Below are 26797 nucleotides of genomic sequence, written 5' to 3'. Positions count from 1 at the left end.
GTGGCGGGGAGCAAGGTTGCCCTGGGAGCCCTTTAGGCCATGTGGTGGCCATGGAAGGCATTTGCCGAGCGCCCCCCCCCCCGCCCCGCCCCGCCCCTGGCTCGGCCGCTGAAAGGTCTTAGATTCTGTGGTGGGAGGGGGGCGAGGGGCACAGGGTGGGTGGGGGACAGTGGCTCCGAGGAGCGGACTGCGTCGGGGAAGGAAGCACATCTGGATTTTTGCAGTCTCACTGTCCCGCATGGAAGGCCTTCCCGGCCAGCGATGAGTACAGGGCCGCTGGTGCTTTGTCTGGCGTGGCCTCAGCAGCTGGGGGGGGCCCAGTCGGTCCCGGCCACAGGCCCCTTCCTACCTTCAGGCACTTCAGAGAAAAACAAATGACAGCCTCGGTGTCGCAGATGTCGTCTTCATCCTCAACCGCGTTGACTCCCCTTGCCTGTCCAGAGAGGCCACCGCAACCGGAAGGGGCCCCCAGGGTGGCGGGGGGGTGGGGAACCCCCGGCCGACGTGCCGTTTCTGTGGATGCGTGTGATTCTCCTTCAGCTGTCTTGGTTCTAACCTCTCATTTCCCAAAAAGAAAGGAAATAAATATCCAAATTCATCTTTCATCAAAATGGAGTTTCGCTGCAAAGAAAAAAAGTTACTCTAGCTCTAGAGGATCTGGAGGTAAAGCCGCCTTGAGATACGCTGAGAGGTAACGCAGAACACAGTTCTGCACAGAGCTGACTGCCTGAGGGGCAAAATTGATAAGGACTTTTTTTTTTTAAGACAGAAACCTTTCGGCATTGCGAACTTCAACATTAAGATTTTCAAAGTTTGTTTTTTGTTTTTTTCCCTTATTTCAGGAGACATTTTTGCATGAGGTATTTGAAATTCAGGAACATTTTGATTCTTCTTGAAGTGCAGGAAATAGATTGGCTCCCTTAAAAACAAGTAAGAGCCTCGCCCTCAGAAACTTAGAAACTGGCAGACACTTTCCATGGTGGTCAGGAGAGAGATCCACACGTCAAAGGTATCAAAGGTGGTACCTGAATATGCACCAATCAGCAAAACAAAAACGAAAACAAAACAAAACAAAAAAACCACAAAACAAAACAACCCCCTCCCCCCAACCCGCCCACCCTCACTCAACTCAAAGGGAGTTGGAACTCCAGTGCAGTAAAGAAAGCTCAGGAAAAGGGTTAAGGTCCGAGGAGTCCATCTAGGAATTAAGAGCAAACCAGGCCTCAGAACCAAACAATCAGGCAGTTCGTCCAAGGGGGTATCTCCATTTTAGTGAGAGGAAGGTGTCCCAGCACACAGGCAGAGGATGGAGGCGAGGAGAGAGGACTCGATCACCCCTTTCTGGAGGAGTGTAGGGCGTCCCACTCCTTGGTGCCTTGCTTCTGGCCTTTGAGGCCCAATCCTCGGGTCTGCTCCCCCATGGGGACCGTGAGTGCATCCTGGGAGCGAGAGGCCATCGGACTGTTGGCTCTGAGCATCAGAACACTCTGCAATCTTGCCTCTCCCCGGGCGGCAGGGGGGTGGGGGGGAGGTTGCCGAGTTGTGGGGGAGGCAGAGGGTAGCAGGTTACTGCGGATTTGAAATCCAGGCAACATCGCATGACAGCAAGTTCAGCACCAGCTCTTCCTGCCATCTGGGCTCCCAGCCTCCTCAGCCCTTTTGTTGTCCTAAGGAGACAATCCTGCAGTCAGCCACAGAAGCCGCTTCGTCCTCAGAGGTGTGGGAGAAAGCCGTGTGGTGGGGGGAGGCTGCAAGTGCCAGAGCAATCGAAGGGTTCTGTGCGTCCGTCTGGGCCACCACGGTGGCCTTGGAAACACCGGCCCCAGATGCCCCGAGGAAGTGAGAGACCACATCCGGAGGCCAGCCCTCAGCGGCAGTGCCCCGACATCCGAGGCTCCTCGGACCTTGGACCCAGGGCCCAGGGCTTGCCCGACGCCCCTGCAGCTGCAGATCAGGCGGCCAAGGAGGTCCTGCTCTTGCGAGGCCTCGGGTCCCCCTCCTCCCTGCCTGTTCCGCTCCAGCTGAAGTCCCGGGTCAGGGAGGAGAGAGGTGTGAGGACGGGGGCGCCAGCTGCCTGGACAAAACCGAGGGCACTTTGCAAAGGGAGATGCAAAACAACCAGGAAAACATGCCAGAGGTCACCTCAAGGGCACAAGGCACAAAAAAAGAAAGCGGAAGGAATCGGGCGAACAGTGAAAAGCCCCGACGAAAACCGATTCCCTTATCGGTACCACCCTCGAATAGCTTATATCGTTAAATAGAGAAGTGGGGCGGGGGGGACACAAAACAATACAGCAGCAACACAAATGTAATCTTGGCTTCAGAGACAGTGTGCAGACACTCCTGAGCTGTCGACCCCGCCTTCCCAAGGACAGTCCCTTCAACACTCGAGTGTTTTGCTTCACAGCAGAAAGTTCTTCAGTGTCTGAGAAGTTACGCTGTTCTGGGTTTTCTTGGATTTGCACTTGGTAAACTTGGAAAGTTAGTAGTCCTGTCTGCACCCGAGAGGAACTGCTCAGGTGAAGTTGTTCTAGGATTCAGCCTGCAGATGGATCTCCCGTGAAACATGGACAGCAGGACTGAACGTACTGTCTACATCTCTTCAGAGTTCTGTTGCGAGGCCTCCAGTTTCATCTTCTTCGAGGGTGGCACTCCTTCCAAATCCTTGGGGGAAGAAGAAAAGAGGACACAGGTTACCACACCAGGAAGGCAGTTTAGGCCAGCCGTGAGGTTGAAGTTCAACCCAGAAAGAAACAGAGGACCGGCCTCTGGTTCAAGCCCGCAGTTCTGACCCCGCGGCCCATGTTCACCAAGCCCCATGTCACCTGGGCCCCGCCTGTCCCCGCCATGGTGGTTTCCCTCCAGGTCTCCCAAGCACACTGCCCCCTGTGCCTCTGAGCTCCCCCGTCCCCTGCCCCACACCAGCCAGGGAGGGTCTCCCCATTATCAGCCTTCCAATGTGTCATTAATCGCCAGGGTAATCATTTGTGCACAACTTCCACGTCGACCTCTCCAAGCTCAAAGACCTCGTCCGACCTTGCCATGTGGTCAATGGCTCCTCCTGATGCTCAGAGTTTGCTGAACGCACGTGTGTGTTATTCTGGGGAAAAGGGCCATGGTTGTGACCACATTCCTAAGTCCCACGGCGCAGAAAGGTCCGGCACTCACCCCCCCACTCTGACTTTCCCACTCAGGCATCTCCAACCTGACCCATCGCCCGAGACCAGCTGATGACTACCCACCTTGCCCGGCCCCCCAAGTCTGTTGACACCACACCTGCTCAGGATCAAGCCCACACCCCACCTATTAGTCCCACCAACTTCATCTCCAAGTACCCCTGGGCCTGCCCACCTCTCCCCTCCACCCGCCGCCACGCTCACACGGTCTGCACCTGCGCCCATCACCTGCCCAGACAAAGCGGCATCCTGCTCCGCGGCCTCCCTACGCAGCCTTCCACACAGTCCAAGAAATCCCAAAACAGCAATCACACACAGGACATAAAACCCGCTGATACTTTCCCACTGACTCCGGAGCAAGATCCCGACTCTCTCCCAGGCTGAGAAGGCCCAGCACCCAGCCCAGGCCCACCTGTGCCTCGTCTGGCTGTTCTCTTCCTTGTCCGCTAGGCCCCAGCCACCATGGCCTCCCCTTTTGTTCCTCAGGCTCACTCCTGTCTCCAGGCCGAGCCCAGAAAGCCTGCGCTCATGGCCCTAGTTTCTCAGCCTTCAAATTCCCGCTCACCGCCCTACGCCAGGGTCCGAAGAATGCTCTACCGTCAGGTCTCCTTGCAGCCCCGTTCGGGTTCTTCTGCAGCACGCGCCGTGACCTTGTAATCTGGTCGTGCCTGAGGTGCCCTGTGTCATGGTGAGTCCCCTGCGGGCAGGGAGGGACCCCATCTCCAGCTCACTCTGGGTCCCTAGTATCTGACAGAGCACCCGGTCCACCATGGGTGCACAACGTATGTTGAATGGAGCCCCCAGGCCCTGAGGTGGGCTGTGTGGGAGTTTCACGCGGCAGACCCTGAGAGCGCGCACCGCAGGGAGGCCGAAAGAGCTGCCTCTGTGTTCCCCCTGGTTCTCATTCTGAAAGCAATAAAAGCCCGATACAGACACAACCAGAAAAAGCAGGTACTGTGCCTTCAGAGGATCCCTTGGGTCCCCTTGGGGAGAAGGTTCTTTGGTTCTGCAGAACAGCTGGATGGGAGGACAGCATGTGAGCTTGGGAGTGGACGAGAAAGGGAAAAGGGAGCAAAAGAGAGGAGCCACGAGCTAAGGATAGCCGAACAGGGGAGAAGAGTCAAAGTACTGCTCCTGTCGGGAGGCTGGGGAAGCTTTTTTTTTTTTTAAACACAGGAACGGCCAAATCGTCAGTGTCTAGTTGCTTGCTTATTTGTAATGCATCCTCCACCTTGCTCACAAACCTCGGAGCTCTGTGGATGAGTCTGTGTCCGTGTGTGCCTGGAACAGTGGAAGAGGCCTCATTCCAGGTCTGGGTCCCCTGGAAATGGCAGTGGAGGTGGGGGGCTTGTGAGAATGGAAGACCCCTGCACCTTTCAGACATCTGGGCGGGGGGGGGGGCGGGGGGAGAAGAGCACTAGATGCCCCCAGGGTACGGATCAAAGGTTCAAGCTAACCTTTCCTCCACTGAGTTCAGAAGGCCAGGAGACCCCAGCAGACATTCTGGTTTTACACACTGTTCAGGAGGCTTTGATTTTTAATCTAATGGGCTCCAGCTATGCCTGAGGTTCTAGGTCTTGCTTTTCTCATTTCACATCGGGAGGATATTTCTTTCTGTCTGTACCTGGATCAGCCACACTCTTTTTAACAGCTCCATACAGTCTGTCTTATCCATGACCCCCGATTAATTGAACCAGTCCCCTTTCGGCAAACTTAGGTCATGGCTCACATCTCCCATCGACACTCCTTCTGTGTCTTTGGGCATTTGGAGGTGTGTTCTGCAGGAGGAGGGGGCTGCAGACCCAAGGGGATATAGACATTAGAGTCCAGGAGGCACTTCCCCTTGGGGGAGGCCTGGCTTACGGCCCTGCAAAGCGCAGACCAAGTGCTGCCGCACCCTGGCCCCTTCCGATCTTTCTGCTGCTACTTCCTCCAGAGGTACTGGAGAGTAGTTTTATTAGTTCAAGTTCTGATACCTCGGAGTCCCCACTCAGCTTAGGTGGGCACAGAGGGTTGACAGTGAAAAAGCACAGTGACGGCATCTGAGGCATTCCCGTGTCCAGCTCCACACCGAGTGTGTTCGCCACATTCTCTCATCCCATCTGCGCCCTGGCCCCAAGACACTTCTGTGATCCCATTCTGGTAGCTGCGGACAAGGAGGCTCGGTTACGCTAAGCGAAGGAGCTGGGATTCGAACCCAGGATGTTTGTTCCTAGCCACTGGCCACCTGCTCCTGCACAGATTCGGACCAGATGCTGACAAACAGGGATGACCCCGAACGGGGTCCAAGCAAGGGGGCGGTGCGGTCAGCTGCAAAATTCCAAAGGATGATTCATCCGGCATTTCGGATCCTGAAGACTTATCGTCCCTGCGCTAAAGGAAGTTGGCTTGGGGTCACTAGAGCAGGCAAGGCTTTTGTGGACCTGAGTAAACAAAGTGACAAAGCCAAGACTGGGATAAAGGCCGCCTCCTCTTCCTACACCCTCCTCCCTGAGGGCTGGGCCCCAGGACACTCACGACTCCCGCTCAGTGAATGCAGGGAAGTGCCAATCTTCCGAGGAGAAAACCACAAAACAAAGTAACGAAACCCCTTTCAACGTACCCCCGACACCCCAACAGGCTCCCGGCTGATCTGGCTGCCCCTCTGAGACCTCGATCGAGGTACCTGAGAGATTGCGGACATCTCTGCAGCTAGACCCGCGTCTCCAGATGGCTGCCGTTCACCTTTCTCTGAACTGTTCATCGAGTTTTCCATTGAAGACTGCGAATTCTGCTCGTCAGAAGCATCTGAGGGAAGGCAAGATGACAGAAGCTGTTTTCAGACACGTGAGATGTGGAGCCAGATGGACCAATTACTAAAAATACCTGGAACTGGGGAGTTTTGCGGCCAGGCGGTCTGTCGGGCCTGCAGTGAGTTGGGGCGCTTGGGAAGCCTCTTAGTTTTTCGTCAGTTTGTCTGAAGCGGCCAGGCCCCACGCTGGCCCTGGGGCCTCCAACCCTTGCCTGCACACCCACTACCTGCCATGTGCCCTAAGAGGACATCTTCGGGAATGCTACACGCTTTGTGCCGCGTGCACCTGGCGCCCTCTGGTGGGCACAACGCGCCCCAACCATCATGGCTGCTGACTCCTCCCTTTTCCATTCCAGAGCCTGCGTTCTCCACCTGGGGAGCCCGCCGAGGGAACTGCCCCTTTGTAGACATTTCTCTTAATAATGTGGGTGTTTTCCTGACCATCAGAGCAATGACTGATGATTGCACAGAAACAGAAAATACGGGAAAAAATAAAGTCAGAATCACTGATTACCTCACCCCACCCACAACTACCAACCCACTAACATTTCAGAGGATTTATTTTCATCTCTCCAGATGTTCCCCCCCCTTCATGCATATAATTCTCTGCTCTCCCCAAAGAGAGATCACACAGAATTTTGGAAAAATTTTTCATGTCTTTAAAAATTCTCTGAATACAAGAGTGTACAAGATGGCTGCACGGCTTCCATCCAGCAATCACTTATTTATGAATCCTGTTTTGCCAATGATTTGGGCTGTTTCTTATGCACAGGTCTCCCTGCTCCCCTCCCCAGTGCAGTCCTTTAGCAGAAGGGGGTTGCAGGCCGTAGCCGGCTGCACGAGGCGAGGCGGTGTGGCTGTGGGAGAGGAGGTTATTTTGGGCACCGAGCCACAGGGCTCACAGTGGGAGCAGCATCTTGCCCAGGGCCCCACTCGGCTTGCACTCAAGGCCCCAACAACATCCGTCACCCTGATTTTTTCAAAGGGCACTAGAAGACTCAAGAATGCCACCCTTTCTGGGGTTTCTGAGGCAGAAAAGAAAAAAAAAAAAAAATATATATATATATATATCCAGGCTTAAGTTTTAAAGCGAGCACGCAAGTCGGCAGCACTCGATGGCCTGAAGCCAGTGGGGAGCAGAGGGCTGGGGAGCAGGGCAGGAAGGAGGTGGAAGACCCCCTCTCCCAAGGAGCCTGTCCTCCCAGCATGTCCATCCCAGGTGAGCTGCTCTTAACACATACTCTGCCTCCCCAAACCAGCAGCCCGGATATCCTGAGGGCAGCACCCGGAGACCCACCACCCTGCCAGGGCCTGAGCTTGGGTGTTCCTGCTGCCGCGGGCAGGCTCAGGGGTCCGCCCTCTCCAGGGCTGGGCTCTGCCTACAACCTGGTACCTGGGAGGACCCAGGGTTTAGAAATAGACCTGAGTTCCCATCATGCCTCTGCCACTTGTTTCCTCTGGGAGCCCTAAAAGTCATCCCGGCTGACAATAGCCACGCTGTGGAGTCTCGGTGAGGACTTAAAGGGACAGGGGAAAGCGCAGGGGAAGTACTCAAGTAACAAAATAACCCCAGGGGGGAGAAACTACCAGGGCATAGGACCACACTCCCCATCAACCTGACAGTTCTTTAATATTTTGTTTTACTTTTTAAAAAAATTTATTTAAGTAATTTCTACACCCAATGTGGGATTCCAACTCACGATCAAGAGTCACACGCTCTACCGACCAACGGATCCAGCCAGGAGCCTCTGTTATGTTAAGTCAAACACAAAATCCCTGTACAGCCCAGTTCCTCCACCACTAGGTAGAGACCCAAAGGAAGAGGAAATAGGTCCTCAAACTGGTACGTGTACATGAATGTTCACGGCAGTACTATTCCTAACAGCCAAAAGATGGAAACAGCCCAAATGTAAATTAACAAATGAATCAAACGACAAAACGTGGTGCATCCACGCAATCCACACAGCAAAGTATTACTGAGTCACAGATAGGAGGGAAGGAATGGCACCTGCTATCAGGTGGAGGAACCTCGAAAACATGATCCCGAGCGAAAGAAACCAGACACAAAAGGCCACATATTACACGCCACTTATATGAAACATCCAGAATAGGTAAATCCATACAGACAGAAATCAGACTGGCATCTGCCAGGGGTTAGGGTGAGGGGGAAGGGGGGAGTGACAGTTTATGGGTACAGAGTTTCCTTTGGGGGCGATGGAAATGTTTTGGAACTGGACAAAGGTGAATTTCATCCCAGTTTTTTAAAAAGGGAAGAAATCCACGTTAATGTTATGTTCTAGTTCGTAACAGACGTTTGCTTTAGCAAACTTTGAATTGTTATTGCCCTCCTCTGGCCTCCCCTGGCCTCCCCTCTCTGCCCTAAACACTGAGCTCTGCAGACTGGACAGGGAGGTTCAGAAATCATGGCCAGCCACCCCGAGAGTCATGCTGACCCCCTGCCCGGCCTGAGAGCTCAGCGGGAACTGGCCTTAAAGCTCACAGAGCATGCAAGGACTCGGTGCAGCGGCCTGATTCTCCTAGCGCTGGTGCTGGAACTCACCCAGGGGAAATTATTTTCCTAGGGCCTAAATTTAGTCCAGTGAGTTTGGACATTATGTCATTCCCTGAACTCACTCAGCAGTAAACAAGTTCAAAGCAAGGTCAACAGCTGGTGACTAACCCACCCCGACCCGCAGGCTGCACGGACCCACCTGGGAGGCCTTCATGCCTTTCCCATGGGGGCTCCCCCAACAGCGGCAGGCACCCCCTCCCTCGAGCAATGCTGGGCAACTGTGCGGGCCCAGTGGCCTGGGGTCGTCAGAAGAGGACCCCGGTGTAGTTCCCGCCTGGACGGGTAAAGCTTTTGGTGGTAGTGGGGGGGAGGGAGGGGAGCGGGGTGTCGTAGTTACCAATTCTGGAAGCAACAACCCAAGAAGCAGTTTCTGCAACTGAGCTTTAACTGGCTTTTAGGGCAAAGGAGATGCAGCCCCCAGACATGGGAGACACGAGGGAGAAAGCACGCAGGATGGGAAAGAAGCCAGGATGTGTGCACACCTGGCCCAGCAGGAGTGCGTGACCTCCCCTCGCTCACGTCAGGCTCAGGCCCGGGTGAGCACTTTTGCTTCCTTTCCGCCCCACTCCTTTTGGGGACTGGATGAGGGAGGCAACTTTCGTCTGTCTCACTTTATAAATAAGGAAACAGAAAGGCTCGCAGGAGGGGACGCTGACAGCCCAAGGCCACACGGCTAGCGAGTGTCAGCCCAGACGTGACGGCTCATCCTGTCCCTGGTCCCAGCCCCCTGGTCCCGCCACCCACTGCCCGCAGAGCCCCGGGAGCGGGACGGTGCTGGGGGCCGCCATGGGGAGAAGCCAGGGAGGCCTCTCAACATCCCACCACACACAGGATGGCCCTGCAGGCGAGACGCGTCTGGCCCCAAATGCCAGCCGTGCTGAGGTTGACAAGCCTTGCCTACCACGTCTCTGGAGGAAAACGGTGGGATCTCCCCCAGTTTTAAATGCCCGCACCTCTGACTAAATACACAGTCCCTCCATCCTTCAGATAAAGATGTGCGGACAAGACTCTGCAGGATCATGTGTGGGGAAAAAACCTGTATGATTATCAACGTGGGGACTATTTAAATAAATGATGACACGTTCGTACCACTGAACAGTACAAAGCTGGTAAAGAGAATGAAACAAACCTGTACGTCCTAACATGGAACAATCTCCATGGTGATTGTTAAGGGAAGTATTCTAAAAAAAGGAGATTATAATCTCATCTAGATTCTTCTAGGGCCACCACACTAGACTCAACAGTGGTCCTCCTGGGGCGGGGAGGACACTCGGGGCTCTGGCTGGGGGGCGTCCAGTCTTCGTCCTCATGCCTGTGTTATTCCCCGTGTGTGGGGTCACCTGCCCCTCCCTGCCCCGCCCACAGGCCTACCTGGCATGAGTGCCTTCGCATCCGGCTCAGAAAGGGGGTGCCACACTGAGCACCTGAGACCCGCATGCCTGGCTGGCTCACCCCGTCCCCCACACATCCCCAGGCCCTGCCCCTGGTCCCTTCTGCTTGCACTGCTCATTTCCCTCCTATCCCCGCTCAGCCTTCGAGCCCACGTCAGGCAGCAGGAAGCCTTTCCTGAGCCCCCTGGGCTCCTTTTTCCTACTAACACAGCACTGACCACGAACTCAAAAGCCCCCTGAAGGGCCAGGCAGTGCCGTGAATGAGTCGTGGGGGGCTGTTCAACTCAGACACAGGTAAGGAAATAAAAAATCTGAAGGAATATTCTTCTGTTCCTCAAAAAAATACAGATTCTCCCAACCTCTCAGACTTTTACTTTTCCACTTTCAATAGAGAAATAGGTTAAAAAAAACAACGTAGTTTTTCCTTTAAATGAGTAATAAAGAAAGCAACAGTGATCATGGAGGGATATGGGGCCACGACTCTTGGGCCTCAGTGTCAGGAAGACAATAGGGAGTGGCGGGGAGTGTGGAACTAGCAAATGCAGGCTCACCCACCCTCCCTGGAAGGGCAACCACATCTCTGCTTTAACCGGTTGCTGCTCCATGGAAAAGTGGACCCAGTATTGCCCAATCTTCTGATTTTCTCAAGAGAAGGTGGAAATCAATCTTGTTTAAGTGAAATTGTTTAATTTTAAAATTCTGACATCCAATTCAAATTAAAAGTAAAAACAGCACCAGGCCCGTGGCCACATCCACACGCCCCACGCTGGATCTAGTCTGACTGTGACCTCTGCAGAGTCTCATTCTCAGTTTTGGTGTCCGTCCCCCACTGCTTCCCTCTGAGTGCTTGGGGGGCAGGAAGCAGCCTCACACAGGGCAGGTGTGGGAAAGCGTGTCAAAGGAAATGGAAAGGGGTTCAAAGTGATGCCACAGCAAAGAGAGGCCTTCCTCCCGAGAAGACCCGATCCAGTCCCTCCCCAAGCACAGGGAAGCCTGGCCTCCACCCCGGGCCAGCCCTCTTCCTCCTCTCCTCCCTTCACAAATGCTGGCCAGGCCATCCCCTCAGGTGCCAGGGGTCACCCTCCAGTCCCCGCTCAGCCCAGGTACCACCTGTCAACACATACTCCATCTTGGACCTTCAAAATACACCTCGATATCAGACAAGCAAGAGCTACAGACCCATCTTCTTAAGTGTAATGACAGTACCTGTGATCAGGTAAGAAAACATTCTAATTTTTAAGAGATGTGTGCTGAAGTGTTCAGAGAAGAAATGCTGTAAGATTTGTAAGTTACCTTCAAATGCCCTCCCCCCCAAATACTTACAGACAAAGCAAAACAAACCAACAACTGCCGAATTCAGCTGACATATATGGGAGAGTACCCTATTTATTTTTCTGTATGTTTCAAAATTTTCTTCTGCAAGAATCCAGAGATCTCAGGATGCCTGGGTGGCTCAGTCATTAAGTGTCTGCCTTCGGCTCAGGTCATGGTGCCAGGGTCCTGGGATCGAGCCCCACATCGGGCTCCCTGCTTGGCGGGAAGCCTGCTTCTCCCTCTCCCACTCCCCCTGCTTGTGTTCCCTCTCTCACTGTCTCTCCCTCTCTCCATCAAAATAAATAAATAAAATGTTAAAAAAAAAAAAAGAATCCAGAGATCTCAAAATAGACAAAAATAAGCCAACATAATACATATCCACGTACATATATGTCCTCCACAATCAGACTGCTGCTTACCACCTTGTCTGCTCCCACTCTGGTCACACCAGTCGCCACCCTCTTCCATCTGGATGACTGCCTTAGTCCTGCTATCTGTTCTCAATCACAGCAACCAAAGTGACCCTCCAGACCATGGCACTCAGTCCCAATGGCTCCTGTCTCCCTTGGCACAGAAGCAAGGGTCTGTTTACTAGCCTAAGAGCCCCCCACACTCAAGGTCCTGCCCCTTCTGACCTCATCTCACTTTGTGAACCCCTCATCCGCCCTTCCCCAGCCACTAAGCACACTCCTGCCTCAGGGCCTTTGCGCTGCCCGTTCCCTCTGCCCACAGTGCTTTTCTCCCCCTTTCCCAAAGGGTTTGCTCCCTTACCTAATTTTAGCCTAATCTGCTCTAATGTCACCTTCTCAGTGAGGCCTTCCCTGGCCACCCTATTTAAAATGGAAAATTCCCCATAATTCACCAAGACTCGCCATTCCTCTCTCTTATTATAGTTTTCCACGGAACTTACCTTCCCAAAACTAGACTGTAGGATTTTTAAATTGCCCCACAAGATGAGCTAGTCTAGGCATTACCTTTCTTCTACTGTGACCTTCTAGGGGTCGACATGTGGCTAGACCTCCTAGAGACCTGTCAACCGACTGCACGAAGGCCCAGCCCCTGCGGGCACATACCTTCCACCCCAGGGAGCTCCTTCCCGTCGGCCTGGGCCTCGTCCGCCTTGGCGTCAGTGCCTTCGCCAGGCACTGCTGAGTTGGGCTCCGGAGCAGGGCTTGAGTTACTGCTGTTCTCCTGTTTGATCGGGGAGGCATCCGCTATGGAGCTCTGGTTGCTGTTATCATCTGCACAGGGGGGAAGAAAACCACAGGGTGAAATCCCCCAGCTACTGAGGAAAGGCAGGTTGGGGGCTCGGCCTCCCCAAGCCTCTCTGCCGGCAGCCCCACAGGACACTCTCCCAGGGAAGGAGACACTTTCCCGCCCTCAAGACCTTGGAGATGAGCCACCTGGGGCCGTTCCATATGTCCTGCAAGGAGAAGGCTTCCGTGAGCCTGCCTGAACATCCCCCTCTGGCTCCATCCTGGGGGGGGGGGGGGCAGCCAGTGACACACGGTGGCCTCTCACGTTTCAAGTCTTTGGGGGGCATCTGAGGCCTCATTCTGGGTGAAGAGGCCAGATTTGTGCACCTGGCTCTGTGGCAACACGAGGGATGAAGCATGGTCCATGAGGCGGCACTGCCAAAAATGTCCCACTGATCTAATCAAGTGTCTAGACCAACTTCCACTTGATACAAAATAAAGGGGAGAGAACATGTAAATGGAAAGTAGGATATTCCACAGGACAATCGGCCCAGGCTCTTCAAGTCAGAACCATTAAAGAAGAGAGAGAGAGAGGGAGAGGGAGAGAGAGGGAGTGGGAGGGAGAGAGAGGGAGAGAGAAGCAGGGAAAATTATTGTAAAGAAATTTAAGAGAATTAACAGCTAAATTAAGGACATGTGAAAATTATTTAGATTCTGTTTTGAATGTGCCAGCTCGTAAGGGACATTTTGGAACAACTGGGGAATTTGAATATAGTCTGGGATTTAGAAGATACGATGGAGTAACAGTTACTTATATTAGGAGTGAAAACAGCACGGCAGGCATATAGAAATGTTATTAGTGACGCGTGCTGAAGGGTTTAGCCACGGACTTAAAACACAATGCAGGGAAACTTCAGTTCAGCACAGGCTGCCTACGACTGTCAGAATTCCCTGAACTGAACACTCGAGAGCTGTGCAGTTTTTCTATGTAAATTGCATTTCAATTAAAAAACTTAATATATTAAAAAAAAAAAAGAAGATGAGGCAAACATGGCATGTGAGTGAAAACCTAGGTGACAGGTGTATGAAGTTCATCACACTAGTCTTCCTACTGTTCTCAATTATGAAATTTTTCATAATACAGAGAAAAAAAGAGAAGTAATTTGAGCACTGCATTCATCGTTGAGCTGGTGGCAGGACTGGGGGTCCGGGGGCACGTATCCCCTGGCGCTAGATCCCGTCGTAGGTGCAGAGAATCATGTTAGGTTGCAGATATCCAAGTGGTGATTTCAAAACTATCACCGCACTGCTTTTCTGGGCCATGCTGTGCACTTGGGACCAAGGCCACTTTTGTGAAACAGAGAGCAAGGAAGAGACACGGAGAAGCACATCCACACATCCTGGGCCCTACTGCATGCTGACACCTGGCAAAAACACTTACAGTCACTTGTTCCATCCTCCCGACAACCTGCCCGGTAGGTACTGTTACCTCCCTCATTTCCAGAGGGGGAAACTGAGGCTCTGAGCGGCAGAACCCCTTGCTCAAGCTGCTCCACCCAACTCCAAACTCAACCTGCCAAGGAAGCGCCAGGCAGTCACACGGTCCCAGCCAGGTAAACTGCATCTTATTCTAAGTGTACTAATTACACAAAGATCCTCTTGTGAATTCTGGGACTTAAAAAAAAAAAAAGCGCACTCTCCTGATTTGCCTTTTAAGAAAATCTAAACCTCCTTCCTACACCAAGCTATGTGTGCGTATGTGTAAAAGGCAGAGGCCTGACCCACAAGTCCCAGCACGGAGTTATGTTAATTAATGACAACAAGTACTAATGTTTAACGAGTTAGTTGCCAGAGCCTAACCTGGTCACCTGGTAACGACGTGACCCTGACATTCGAATCAATGTTGATAGAATCTCAGACTCGAAAGAGGTGGCTGCAGATGCCCGCTATCCCACTGGGAGTCTTGCAGATAATCCTGTCCAGGCCCACATCTTTCCTTGCGTTTGCACACATCTATGCCCTGCGGCTGGAGGAGGGTCTCAGCTGCACATGTGCTAAAATGGAAAGGATACTGAGAAGGTGAGCGAGGCTCCTGGGCTGGTGGCCACACACTTGGATTCTGCCTCCAAAGGACCTCAAGGCCAGCACTGGCATCCGTGAGCTTCCTAACCTGGGGTGCCACCTCCCCGAGGCCTCATTTCCTAATCTGCACAATGGGGCTTATTTTTAGGATGAATGAAGTAAGGCATGAAATGGGCTTAACAAGATGCTTTGGCACATTGTGACAGCCTTAAACGTGAGCTACTAACATGCCAAGGGCTTTGAGGGGGTTATCTTATTTAATACTCACAAGGACCTTATGAAGTGGGCATTACCATTCCCATTGGGCAGACTGAAAACAGATCTGACAGTTACATGTTAAGGAACTAGCCCAGGATCACACAGCTGGTTGGGAGGGGGGGGGGTCCTAGGGAGCCAGATGTGAACCCAGGTGGGATCTCGTCCTCTGCTCTAAAAGGCTCTCACCTGTGAGCCAGGCAGGGGCCTTCTCAAATCCCAAGAGAGTGGGGATCTAAGCAATGCCAGGGGGGCAGGTCACATCCCAGCTCCAATACCTGGTTCATTTGTGTTCCATGTTCAGTGTTCAACTGCGATTGTATGGCCAGTGAGGGGCTTTCCTGACGTGTCAGCTGTCAGCAAAACCCCTCCGTGCTTTCTGAAGCCAGCCCAGCAATAAGCAAGACCCCCTGCCCTCAGAGCTTGTGACTGTGTTTTCCAGACTGGTCAGTTTGGGCAAATGCGAAAGTTCACTGGCACTCCTTCCCCAGAGCAGGACAGCCCTGGAACCAGAGGGGCAGAAACGCGATCAGTCCAATATATCCAATACCACCATGCTGTACAAAAGGCCTGGGTGGTCAAAAGGACAAAGATGTTGAAACTGGGATCAAGAGATGGGAAAAGGCAAGTGGTACTAGCTCTGCTAGTGGCCGCCCAGGCAGGTGGCCCCAGAGTGACCACAGTCTCCTGCAGGAACAGCTATGGCTGCCTTGAGGGGAACACACTCCCCGAGTTTCTGGGTCTGATTTCCCAAAGTATGGCATAAATGCAGATTTCCTAGTTTATAAACATCGGAAACTCGATGTTGCAGAAATTTCATGTTTGAACCTCTCAGGTCAGAAGTCCTTGGAGGAGTGGGGACAACCGGGAGGGGACACCAGGGGGATGGCCAGGCACGTTTCCGTCTTGACCTGGGCCGGCTGTATGGAACCTCTATACCGATCATGAAGCCACAACCTGATGACGTGTGCCTTTCCTATCCATTAACGAGGTAAAGTGGGAACTCAGCGCGAGCAATGTCAAAATCGCAGACTGGCTAATGTAGGTCTCCAGCCTGGATTCCATCAGGGGGACACTGGTTGTAACTTTTGAAGTAAGACAGCAAAGGAAGGTAGGATGTCATTGTGGAACGCAGGTCCCCGGGTCCCAGAGTGATTAACGGGATGTGGAAATCCAGTCTGGAGTTTCCCAGCAGCCAAAGAGAAATAGGAAATGGAAAATGGCGTCAATTTTACGGTAGGTCAGGCCTAGGAGGGGAAAAGATCGTAGACCCACAAAAAGTTCCTGAGCGCACACAGGGCTGACAGGTCGCACCCAACCCCCCCCCCATCCCCCGTAAGGTTTGTGTCACTGGGCTCAAGAAGGTCTTGTTTTATGTCTCTGGCTTGTTTCTTGTTTTACGTTTCTTGGCTTGCTGTGCTGGGAAGAGAAGTTTCTCCTCCGCTGAGGCTTCTCCTGGGCACCAAGGCCTCCTGGTGCTGCCCAGCCCTCCTACCCTTGCCTGGAATGTGAACAAACCTGCTGGTGAGAACAAAAGCTGAGTGCTCTGCCGCAGCCCAGGGCCCAGCAGGAGAGCTCACCGTGCATGTCCATCATCCCCGGGGAGGAGCTGTTCTCCGGCGTGGTCACCTCAGAGCCACACTTCTCATCTTTACCCTTTTTCTTGTTCTTGTTCTTCTGGAGGAGAAAATGGAGCAGACACCGAGTCACCACATTGTGTGTGCATGCGTGAGCAAGCCCCCGGGGGGTGATATGAATATTTTATTTGGCCGGTTCATCTTGGAGCCTGCAAGTCTCCGGAGGGCTCTCCTTGGCCTGCATTTGAACACGTCCCATTAGGGGCCTCACCTGCCGAAGGGAGGATTCTGGGGCTGGGCATAAACCTGCCTTGTGTGGGGGGCCAGCACCAGCAGGCATGCCAACAGGAACAGTGATGCCGGGTGAGGGACAGAGAAGACACAGATCTCCCCACTATCTGTAGGCCCCACGGCTGCCTACAGCAGTCAGCTGACTCCCGGCAAAATACTGGAAGGCCAGGTGAGGAGGGAGATCCCAAGGAGGAGGGATGGTGAAGGGGATGCTTTTTGTGTGCAGTTCCATTCGGTTTTTTTTTTTTTACAAATGGAATAGGATCATGTTGGAAATGACCTGTGTCCACTGGTAAGAGTCGTTAAATTACAGCACATTCTTTCCACGTAACATAATGCAATAATTACTGAGACTAAGACAGCTCTTCATATACTAACGTGGAATGATCTACAGAAATATCAGCATATTAGAATATCTCAGTCATCTCCAGGATGCATAAAAGGAAGGTGCAGAACATGGGAAGGGAAGGCCACTATTCACGGAAAGAAAAGGACACGCGAATGTCTATCCACACGTGTGTTTGTGGGCACTGTCTCTGGAAGGATAAACAAATGCTGGTCGCCTCCAGCCAAAGGAGCTGGGTGGCGTGGGGGCATACACAGGGACAGGAAGCAGATTTACAAAAACATACATATATATTTGAAAAAAGCAGCATTTGAAGAATATGCACACCTCTAGAGATGGAAAGTTGATTGGTGGATTCCAGGACCGTGAAGCCAGTGGGGGAGTGACAGCTAACAGGTGTGAGCTTTCTTTTTGGGGTAACGAGAATGTTCTGGAATTACAGCAGTGATGGCTAGATGACAGTGAATACACTAACACTAACTTGTATACCTTGAAAGAGTGAATTTGATGGCATGTGAGTTGTCTTCATGGAAAAAAAATGTTTTGTAATACTTGAATTCTGTAAATTCGTTTCCCTATTTAAAAGGAAAAAACTTGCTAGAGTTCCAAAGGGGCAGGGGGAATGGTGCAACCATGTTGTAATTGGGTGTTTAGAAAAATAAAAAGCTACCCCTCCACAATACGGACTCCTGGCCACAACCACCAGAGATTCCGACTCAGCTGTCTGGGGTGGGGCCCAGGGACCTGCATTTCTCCATGGTTCCCAGGGGATTGGATGCTCAGCCAGGGGTGGGGCCCACAGCCCTAGAGGGAAAGGGGGTGGGGGAAACATCATACTGTACATCATGGCTCAGAGACAATGGCAAATTAGCATTTTCGAGCACCGTCTGCACAGCCGTGCTGGGTTAAGTTCTCTCTGTTTGATATACCGCCTTTACTCTGCTGCAGAAACCCCAGGAGCTGCCTATTGTTACCCCACTGCACAGAAGAGGGCACGAGGGCCCAGCAAGTTGGGGTCACCTGTCTGACATCATAGGTTAACGGCGGCGGGGGGGGAGGCACCTGTCCTCTACCTCTTTGCCCAGCCTGCAGCTGCCCTGTCCTTCCCGGCAGCCCATATATTACACTTTCTCCTTGATCCCAATCCATTTTGGCACTTCCCTGATGTCTGTTTCATGCTATTCTATAATTATCTTTCCCAACGAGATTATAAATTCCTTGAGAGCAGGGACCATGTCTTCTCAAATGCAACCGGCGTTTACACAACACCTAATGATGTGCAAGGCACAGACGTGGGCTGGGGCCAGCAGCTGCCTTCCAGGACCCGGCTGCACCCTGCTCTCCCCTCCAGGGACGGCCAGCACCAACGGCTGCAATGGGCTAGGTCCTGGGGCCTCGAGGAACGCAACCCTGGGGGCTCCAGGAGCCCAGGCCAGAACCAGAAAGGGTGACACACACCGACGTTCTCCGCCCAGCACCAACCTGCCCAGAGACGAGCTTGTGATCACAGGGTCAAGAATGGAGCCTCAGCCATGCCTGGACACCTGGGACAGGTAACTGAAGACGGCTGCGGGGAGGCTTAGCCTCGCCTTTATGGCCCCCTAGGAACCCAGCAATCATGACCACGACCCCCCAGAAGCAAATGGAGCCATCCATCCATGTGGCTCAGCGTGAGCCATCTTCCTGGGGGGGAGGATTGTTCGCATGAATAGGGAAGGTACCCCGGGCAGGACAGTCCATGCCAAGGTCTGTAGGGGGGAGCATTCTGGATGCTGACTGGAAATAAGAGTAGCTGACCTGGCGTCTTTGGGGGTAAACTTGCCCAGGAGCCGCGAAGCTGAAAAACTACCCACGATGTGGGGCAGCAGCTTCCGCAGCCCCTCCCCCACACCAGGCAGGGCTGCTGACGCTCCCTCTAGTGGCTGGAGCCCCCCCTGCCCCCACCCCAGGGCCCCAGCCGTGGCTGTGTTCCCATGCACCAAGCCCTCTCGCTCTGGCGTCGCTCTGGGGTGGCCCGCAGCTCCAACCACCAGAAGGCTCTCCAACAGCAAAGAGAGCATGTGTTCTGGAGTCAAACAGACCCGGCACTTGCTGTGTGATTCCGGGGAAGTGGCTTCACCTCTCTGAGCCTGTGTCCTCACTTGTACAAAGGGGATAAAGGGTCAACTCTGACAGACCTGGCAGATGGTCGGGGGCTCCGGAGCAGTGACAACGATGGGGGAGGGTCTGCTTGTCCGGGCGTATGCTACACCCAAACCGGGGTGCCCAGGGCCCCAGGGAGGGGACAGCTCTGCACTAAGGCATGTCCCCACTGGCAAACTATAGGGCTCTCAGCCCAGAAGAGATGACTTGCAGGGGACACTTCCCAGCTCCCGGAGGGCCAAACTCTGGGGCTGGACTATGAGTGAGGAGGAGGACCCAGGTGCAGCAGCCTCTCCAGCCATAAGTTGGGTCCTTCTGCTTCCCAGGTGGCCTTGGCCCCAGGGTCGCACACTGGTGGGCAGTGGTGGACAGCACCTTCTACCTGCAGTGCGGGGAGCACGGATGGATGGCCCCACCCCAGGGGTTTGGCCCACATACTCACATCGTCCACCTTTGGCTCTGTCACAGGGACCCACTTGTAGATTCGCAGGGATGTGTCACCCACAGTCACCCACTTCTTCTCCCTGCAGAAGATGAGGAAGAGCTCGTTACCAGGGGGTTTCTGGGGCAGAACCCTGCGCACCCCTCGTGGGGGACACGGGCCTTGCAGTAGCTGGGACACAGGGGCTGCTCAGCTTGGGGTCAAGGGAAGGAGCTCCAGATCACTCCAGATCTAGTGGCTGGGGGCTGCTGGGCAAGTCATTCACCAATCTACACCTGTGTTTCCCCATCTGTTAGACCACACAGGGTCATCAGTCTCTGGGCTGTCATGAGGATTACATGAGACAGCATGTGTGAAAAGCTTCCCCATGCCTTGAAGGATGTGCCTGGTGAGACTGGGCGGACAGAGGGGCTGCCATTAAAGAGCACTGCTCTGGATGAAGAGAACTGTGCCCCAGGGTCCTCCAGCTTTTGTGCCTCACAACGCTGCCAACTCCACGGAGCCAGCGAACTGGGCCACCCCAACCCCTTGGGCAGCAGGGAGGGCTTTAGGCCAGCAGGACATTTCCTCCCCAGGGGTTGAGGGGGGCTTCACCAAGGGCACCCACAGACTCACCCTGTCCTCCCCGCAATGCCTCTGAGGTCAGAGGAAGGAAGGCAGGAGAAGACAGCGTGAGTAACCACCCAGTGCTCTTCGGAGCAAACGCCATTTGGAGCAGCCGGGGGGGGGGGGGGGGGGGCGGGGAACAAGGGCAAACCTGGATGCCTAGTGGCCTTGGCCCCAAGGGTGGTCCCCAGGCCTCAACAGGGAAGCACAGCCTGGACAGCAGCCAGCCAGAAGGATGCCCTGAGACCCCACATCCCAGCTCCAAGACAGGCATGTGTTTCTGGGTCTTCCCTCCTAATACCCACATCTGCACACTGTCCCTGCCCCTGCCCCCACCACAGCCTAAGCTCCTTGGGGGACCGCATCCGGGGACCCCTGCTACTAGAAGCAGGTTTATGGGTAAGGACAAAAATCACAAGCCAGGAGAAGGAAACGGGGTGACTGGTTTTCATTAAGGATAATAATTAACACCCTCTCCTCCACACCACTGTGTTCCAAGCCACCATCACTCCCTAGATTCCTGCCACAGCCTCCAAACTTTGGTCCCTGACCCCTGCAGTCTACAGGTCAGGTCAAGTCACTTCTTGCCCCTAACACTGGGTATGAGAGCCAAAGGCTGTGCACCTGACAATATCGAGGCTCAGAGGAATCACCCGGAAAGAAAGCTGGGACTCCAAACCAAGCAGTTTGGACTCTAGGGTCCCCATTCCTGGCACCAGGCTCTGCCATCTCAGGAGAAGTGGGAGGTCACAAAGGATCTCTCTCGGCTGCTTAATTCAAGGACCCACCGTGGGATGTCGGGCCCAGATGCACACCTAGGACAGGTGACACCAGAAGCCGCCAGCAAGTTTAGTGACAAGAGTTCCACCAGAACCAAAGTTTACGTGTGGCAAGAGCACCTCTGTTTGTGAGCTAGCAGGTACCTGACCAGCCTTCCCTCCATGGCGGGTGGCCTTCAGGGGCTGGTGGGACACGTTACAGCCACCTGGCACTCAATTGCCACAGAGGGTTTGGGGCACCTGAGCACACTCAAAACCAGCTAACCCAAACCACAGAAATCTCCATTCCCCAAACTGTGCCTGTTCAGGTCCTACAGATTCCCTGCTGGAGGAAGCCACAGTCTGGCTTTTACTTATTTTAGGACTATTTCTAGTGTCTTCAATGTGCTAAGCTCCCATACACATTTGCTCTAATCTTCCCATAACCTTGTGTGGCAGGAACAGTCACCCTCCCCATTTGACAGATAAAGAAACTGAGGCATGAGAAGGTGAAGTCTGTCTCTCCGGGGCCAGTATTCAAAGCCACACTGCTTTAGGAGCAGCTTCTCCCACCCCCATTCCTGCCCCCTTTTAGCCCAGAAAGAATAAAATGAAGGCACATATCTAAGTCACCACCCACCCATCTCCTACATCTTGGAGGCAGAATGGACAGCCCATAGTCCGTGTCCTTCCCCACCTCCATTCTGAATAATCAGAAGGTACCTGGAAGGGACGGGGCATTCCAAGGAACAACCTTGGTGACAAAGCAACAATCATAATAGTCATTGTGTGCTGAAGCTTACATCTGCCAAGTGCTTTATTTACAATCAAGCCCTCTCCCCCAAAGACTACCCAATAAGCCTAGGAGAGGGGAGCCACTGTCACTCCATTTTATGGGTGGGAAACAAGAGGTCCAGAGAGGTTACATAACTAGTTCATGGTCACACAGCTAGCCCAAGGCAGAGCGAGGACTGGACACAGGCTCCGACTAGAGCCCACTCTGCTATTCTGTCTCCTGTGAAAAACTAAGAAATCATTCCACAGAGCACATCGGTTACAGAAGCTGGACACAGAAACACAAACTGCTAGCATCCCACGCAAATGGCCAAAGGCGCTCACTAATCACAGTCCCTCAACCGGCTTCCTCGGCCAGGGCCCCAGTAGGTCAGCAAATCCAAGGTTTGGTTGTGTTAAAAACAAAAACAAAAACAAAAGTAACTGACGTGCAAAACACAGGACGTGTCTCAAGGCAGAAAGCGTGTCAGGTCTGGGCTTTGCAGCCTGCATGCCGGCCAAGATGGACCCTCAAGTTGCACGTGCCTCCCAGAGTGGCTGAGGGCCCTGCAACCTACGGGCAGACTGCAGCCAGGTTCTCGCGCCCCCCTTTGCCCCAGTTGGTGACCCCTTGGCCTGAGTCCCCTCCAACTCACCCCAAGGATTAGAAACCTTTCTTCGGTTGCACTTCTACCGGACACTGAGGGGCTCTAGGACATAGGGCAAAGCATTAAGAACCCAACCTCGGGAATGGACCTCAGGACTGCCCTCTGCCCAGGAGCCCCGCAGGGAGACGAGGCCCTGGAACGCGGGTAATGAGGCAGAGCAAGCACCAGGGAGGACAGGAAGCGATTTCACAGACATGACCAGTGGGCTCTGGGTGTCTCCTCAAGCCGGCAGCTCCTTGGCAGACAACACACGGGCTCAGGGAAACGATGGAGCTCCCCAAACCATCATCCCAGAACACACAGCCCCGGCCCTCAGTGAGGGAATCAAGCTGTACTTACTGCTTTATAGTTGGGGTGGCAAACAAGTGGCCAACAGGCATGTTTTGTCTGGCCTGCATATTAGTTTTTAAAATTTGAATCAATTGCCAAACTTTAAGAAGAAAAAAGTGAAACACCACATAAAAATCCAGATTCCTGATGACTCTCACAAAGGCGGTGACGTGGCCACGAGGGGCCCACGTGCGTGAGGAGTCAGGGCTCTGTCAGAGCCCCCAGCACTCACCCCCCCACCCCACTGGAGGCACTGGGCCCAGATTCACCACAGCCAGCGGGCACACCCCCACCTTGCCACAAAGCTGCCTGTGGGCCCCCCGGTAACCAGCCAGGCTCAAGTACTGCTCTCTGCCCCTCAAGACTTGGGCTCCTGGACAAAATGGCAAATGGGGTCCCAGCTGTAGCAAGAAAGCCCCAAACACTCCCCCGCCCCCAGCATAGGTTCCCACATAAACCGCAAGCACCCGCCACAGATTTTCGAGGCTATGGTCAATTTTTAATGTTTTCCTGGGTCCAGGTCCAAGGGCTAGCCAAGATGTTGGGGTCACTGCCCAAGGGGGACCCTGCTGACTCCCTCAAAGAGACTGCAAATCCCTCACTTTGTATCACTTCCCAGGGCTAGTCTTTGACACCTGAGGAGGCCTTGTCTACGGCTGGTGTCTTCCTAACTAGGCCCAGGCTCACCTGACCTGCCCTGCACCTGGCAAGAGGGTAACCCCAAAGGTAAAGAGGTGTGGCCCTAAAGATGGGTGGGTGGGATGTGTGGGACGTCTCCAGGGAACAGGCCTCTCTCCTTCAATAAGTCACTGAGGGACCCTGCAGACCAAGGGCTCAGGGGTTCCAGGCCTAAGCCTACTTTGTGGCTCAAGCCTTTGTCTCCCACCCAAGTGACCCTCCTCCCTTGCTATTCTCCACCCACACGGGGCCCCTAACCCTGGCGCAGTTTCCCAAAAAGGGGCCCACCATTTTGTTCTTCTTCCAGCCATCTTGTGGCAGGCTCCCAGCCTACCAGCCTGCCTTGGTGGGACACCAGACAAGGGAGGGAAAATGGCTGGCAGCTAGGGATGGGGTGGTCACGGCTGACTGCTGGCTCTTTCTGGGGACGAGGGAAGGGAAGGGTTGGCAGAGGGGGGATTTTTAGGGATCACCAGGGCTGAGAAGAAATACCACCCTACACTCACAGGATAAATGGTATGCCAGACACCTCTGTTCTCTGGATAAAATATGAGATGCTGAATTAAATTTGAATTTCAGATATGTTAACAGTTTAGTATAAGTATGTCCCAAGTACTGCATGGGACATACTTACACTAAAATTTATACACATATATTGCTTATTTTTAAAAAGTTATTTCATTGTTTATCTGAAATTCAAATTTAACTGGGTGTCCTGTAATTTTATTTGCTAAATCTGGCAACCCGATGTCCCAGACACTAGTGAAAGGCATGGTTGGTGGCCACGCAGTTAATAAACAACCCAAAGCCTCAAGGACTGACTGGAAGGCCTATTCTAAAAGTACAGCGAAGGTGAGATTTGGCTTCTCGGGGCTGGGGAAACCCTGAAAATAAGGCGAAGTCTTTTTTGCTTAAAACGGGCAGAAAGAAAAAAAAAAAAAAGAAAATCAGCAAAACACATACTTTATGGCGTCCACCTTACAATAAGGACACCGTTAGTGACTGCTTCTGTTTGCAGGAATAGGTGCTTTGGAGACATGATCTCGTTCTAGGAGGGAGAAAGCAGCACCAGACCCATGGCTGCCATGGTTAAAGAAGTTCCGCAGTTTGCCCAAGGTCACGGCAAGGAAGTGAACTGGAAGCCCAGCCAGGAGATCCTGAAGCCTGAGGTCTTTATCATGACCTGTTTCCCGAAACACAGGGAGGGAGGGAGACCCGTTCTTCTTCCCTTCCCCCAAACACAGGCCAGGCCAGAGGGGGGCCCCAGGCTGCCTGTTCTGCCACCCCCCGGGGTAGAAAGCCCTATAGGTCCATCTGCCCTCCCTGCAGAGCACTGGCAGACTGGCTCCACAGAAGCATCTGTCAGGGTACCGAGCCTCTGTCCTGCTGGGAACCTGGAGCAGAAGGCCCCACCACGCCTCTTGGAACAGAGAAAGGCAGCTTGCCCCCAGCCCCCTTCTCACCTCCAGGCCCTGACAGAAGGGAATCGGGGCCAGACACCGGTTCTTTCTTTGCCCCGGGAATAAGGCAGAGAACGACCACAGCCTTCCCTCTGGGAATCCCACAGGAGAGGGGACTGTGGGCTTGTTTTCCCGTGTGTGTTTTGGCCTGAAGCTGTTTCTGCCATTTTTAAATGGCTCCAGTTGGGCCCTGGGCACCCTGCGTGCCCCGGGGAAGCTCCCACAGCACCGAAAACTCGGATCTCAACTTTGGAAGGCCTCCCCTTCTCACGGTTCTGAAAATTCTTTGTCCCACTGGAGCCAAACCCAGCCCTTGGCCGGGCATCCGGCCATCCGCAGACAGCCCTTTCCATAGGAGGCCCGGGAGCACGTGGACTTTATTGATTTTCCTCTTGCCTTTTTTGTTGGGTTTGACTCAGAAAGGACAGCTAACTTGTGACACGGCTAGGCTGGAGGCTCACCCCCAGTGGTTTTTAGAGACCAGGGCATTACTCAAGAAATGACACCCCTAAACATAAACATATCCCACCAGGGGCCTGCCCAGTTTTTAGTCTTTAAATAAAAAGGGTCAGAACGAGCCCGCGGGGGCTGACACTCGAGATCGTCGCGGCTGCTCCTCTCCCTCCCTGACCCTGGTGAAGCCGTGGGAAAAAAATAATAAAGTTGAAATCAAGGAGCCGGGAGTTTTCAACAAGTCTGCCCCAACCTGGGGAGGTGCTTGCGCCTGGGGCCTGGCCCGCGGGCCGATTGGGAGCCAGACCCCGATGAGGCGGCGAACGCGTTCAGTCGTATTAATTACAACAAGGCCACGCCGGACAGACTCCAACGTGAGCTCGAAGAACACGCACGGCCAGCACCGAATCTCCTCTCCCCCGCGCAGAGAACAAAAACAACGGCTCTCTCGGCAAAACAAACACGAGCCGCTGCTTTGGGAAAGGCAGACTCGGCCGAGGACCGGTTTCTGGCCAAAAAGATTCGCCCGCCGACCCCCGCGCGCGGGCGCCTGCCGGCCAGGGCGTGCTGGGCGGGGGTGCCGGGCGCCCCGGGCCCGCGGCCGCCCCGGCGCTTCCTCCTCGCGCTCGCCCCCATCTTTCTTCCTCGCCGAGAGCCCTCGCTCCAGGCAGCCCAAAGCGCTAAATTTAAACGGCTCGCGCTCTGCAAACTCCGCAGACTCGAGGGCGCCGGGCCTGGGAGGCGGGGAGCGAGCGAGCCAGCCAGCCGGGGAGGGAGGCGGGAGGGAGGCCCGGCGCGGGCAGGGGCGCGGGGGGCCGACGCTGCGCCGCCCGGGGCGCGCGGGGACGACACGGAGACGGCGGCGGCCCGCTCCGTGCCTGCACAATGGAGCTCGCGCTCTCCCCTCCGCCGCCGGCATCGCGGCCCCGGCGCGCGGGAAGCCGCTTTCATGTGACTTGCACAAAACGAAATGGCTTCTGGGGCCGGCCCCGAGCCCCCCTCCCGGGAGCCGAGCGCCGCGGCGGAGCCGGCCCGCCGCTACACCGACCGGCCCCGGGGCGCCCCGCCGCCTCCAGGCTGCCGCCGCCGCCGCCACCGCGCCAGGTGGGCGACAGGCGCGAGCGCACCTGGGCAGCGGCCGCGGCCCCCGCCTCGCGCAGGTGACCCGGCTCGCACGCCGCCCGCCGCTCCAACTCCCGGGCCCGCGGCCGGCCCGCGGCGCGGCGCCCGCCGGCTTTTTGTATGTGCTCCGGGGGTCTGGGGCGGCCGCGGCGCCGGGCGGGCGGGCGGGCGAGCGAGCAGGCGCCTCCGCTTACCATTTGCGCACTTTCTCGATAGCCGCCATGACCCTCTTGATATCATCTTTGGCGCGGCTCCTGGTCTCGGCTCGAACCGACCTGCCCGACATGGTTCTGGCGGGGAGAGAGAGGCTGGGGGAGCGCGCCCGCCGGGTCCTCCTCGCGCTCCGCGGCGGCCACACTCGCGCCCGCCCGCC

The 26797-nt window shown here is 54.5% G+C and overlaps 1 protein-coding gene across 2 annotated transcripts; it reads right to left on the bottom strand.

The window, feature by feature from the left end:
* Positions 1–1124: 1124 nt before the first annotated feature.
* On the bottom strand, positions 1125–26797 carry BCL7A (BAF chromatin remodeling complex subunit BCL7A). Of its 2 annotated transcripts, none has more exons than XM_021698579.1 (6): positions 26619–26797; positions 19576–19657; positions 16358–16454; positions 12318–12485; positions 5779–5963; positions 1125–2664 (listed from the first exon to the last, which is right to left on the bottom strand). In XM_021698579.1, exons 1-6 carry the CDS (start codon positions 26708–26710, stop codon positions 2593–2595), a joined length of 696 nt encoding a protein of 231 aa, XP_021554254.1. In that variant the 5' UTR covers positions 26711–26797; the 3' UTR covers positions 1125–2592. The 2 variants fall into 2 exon arrangements, with proteins under 2 accessions (XP_021554254.1, XP_021554255.1); XM_021698580.2 differs by having other exon boundaries at positions 5842–5963.

Source organism: Neomonachus schauinslandi, chromosome 14 (assembly GCF_002201575.2).
Source record: "Neomonachus schauinslandi chromosome 14, ASM220157v2, whole genome shotgun sequence".
NCBI classification, from domain to species: domain Eukaryota; kingdom Metazoa; phylum Chordata; class Mammalia; order Carnivora; family Phocidae; genus Neomonachus; species Neomonachus schauinslandi.
The sequence above is the reverse complement of the archived record's forward strand: the minus strand, read 5'-3'. Positions and strand labels throughout refer to the sequence as shown.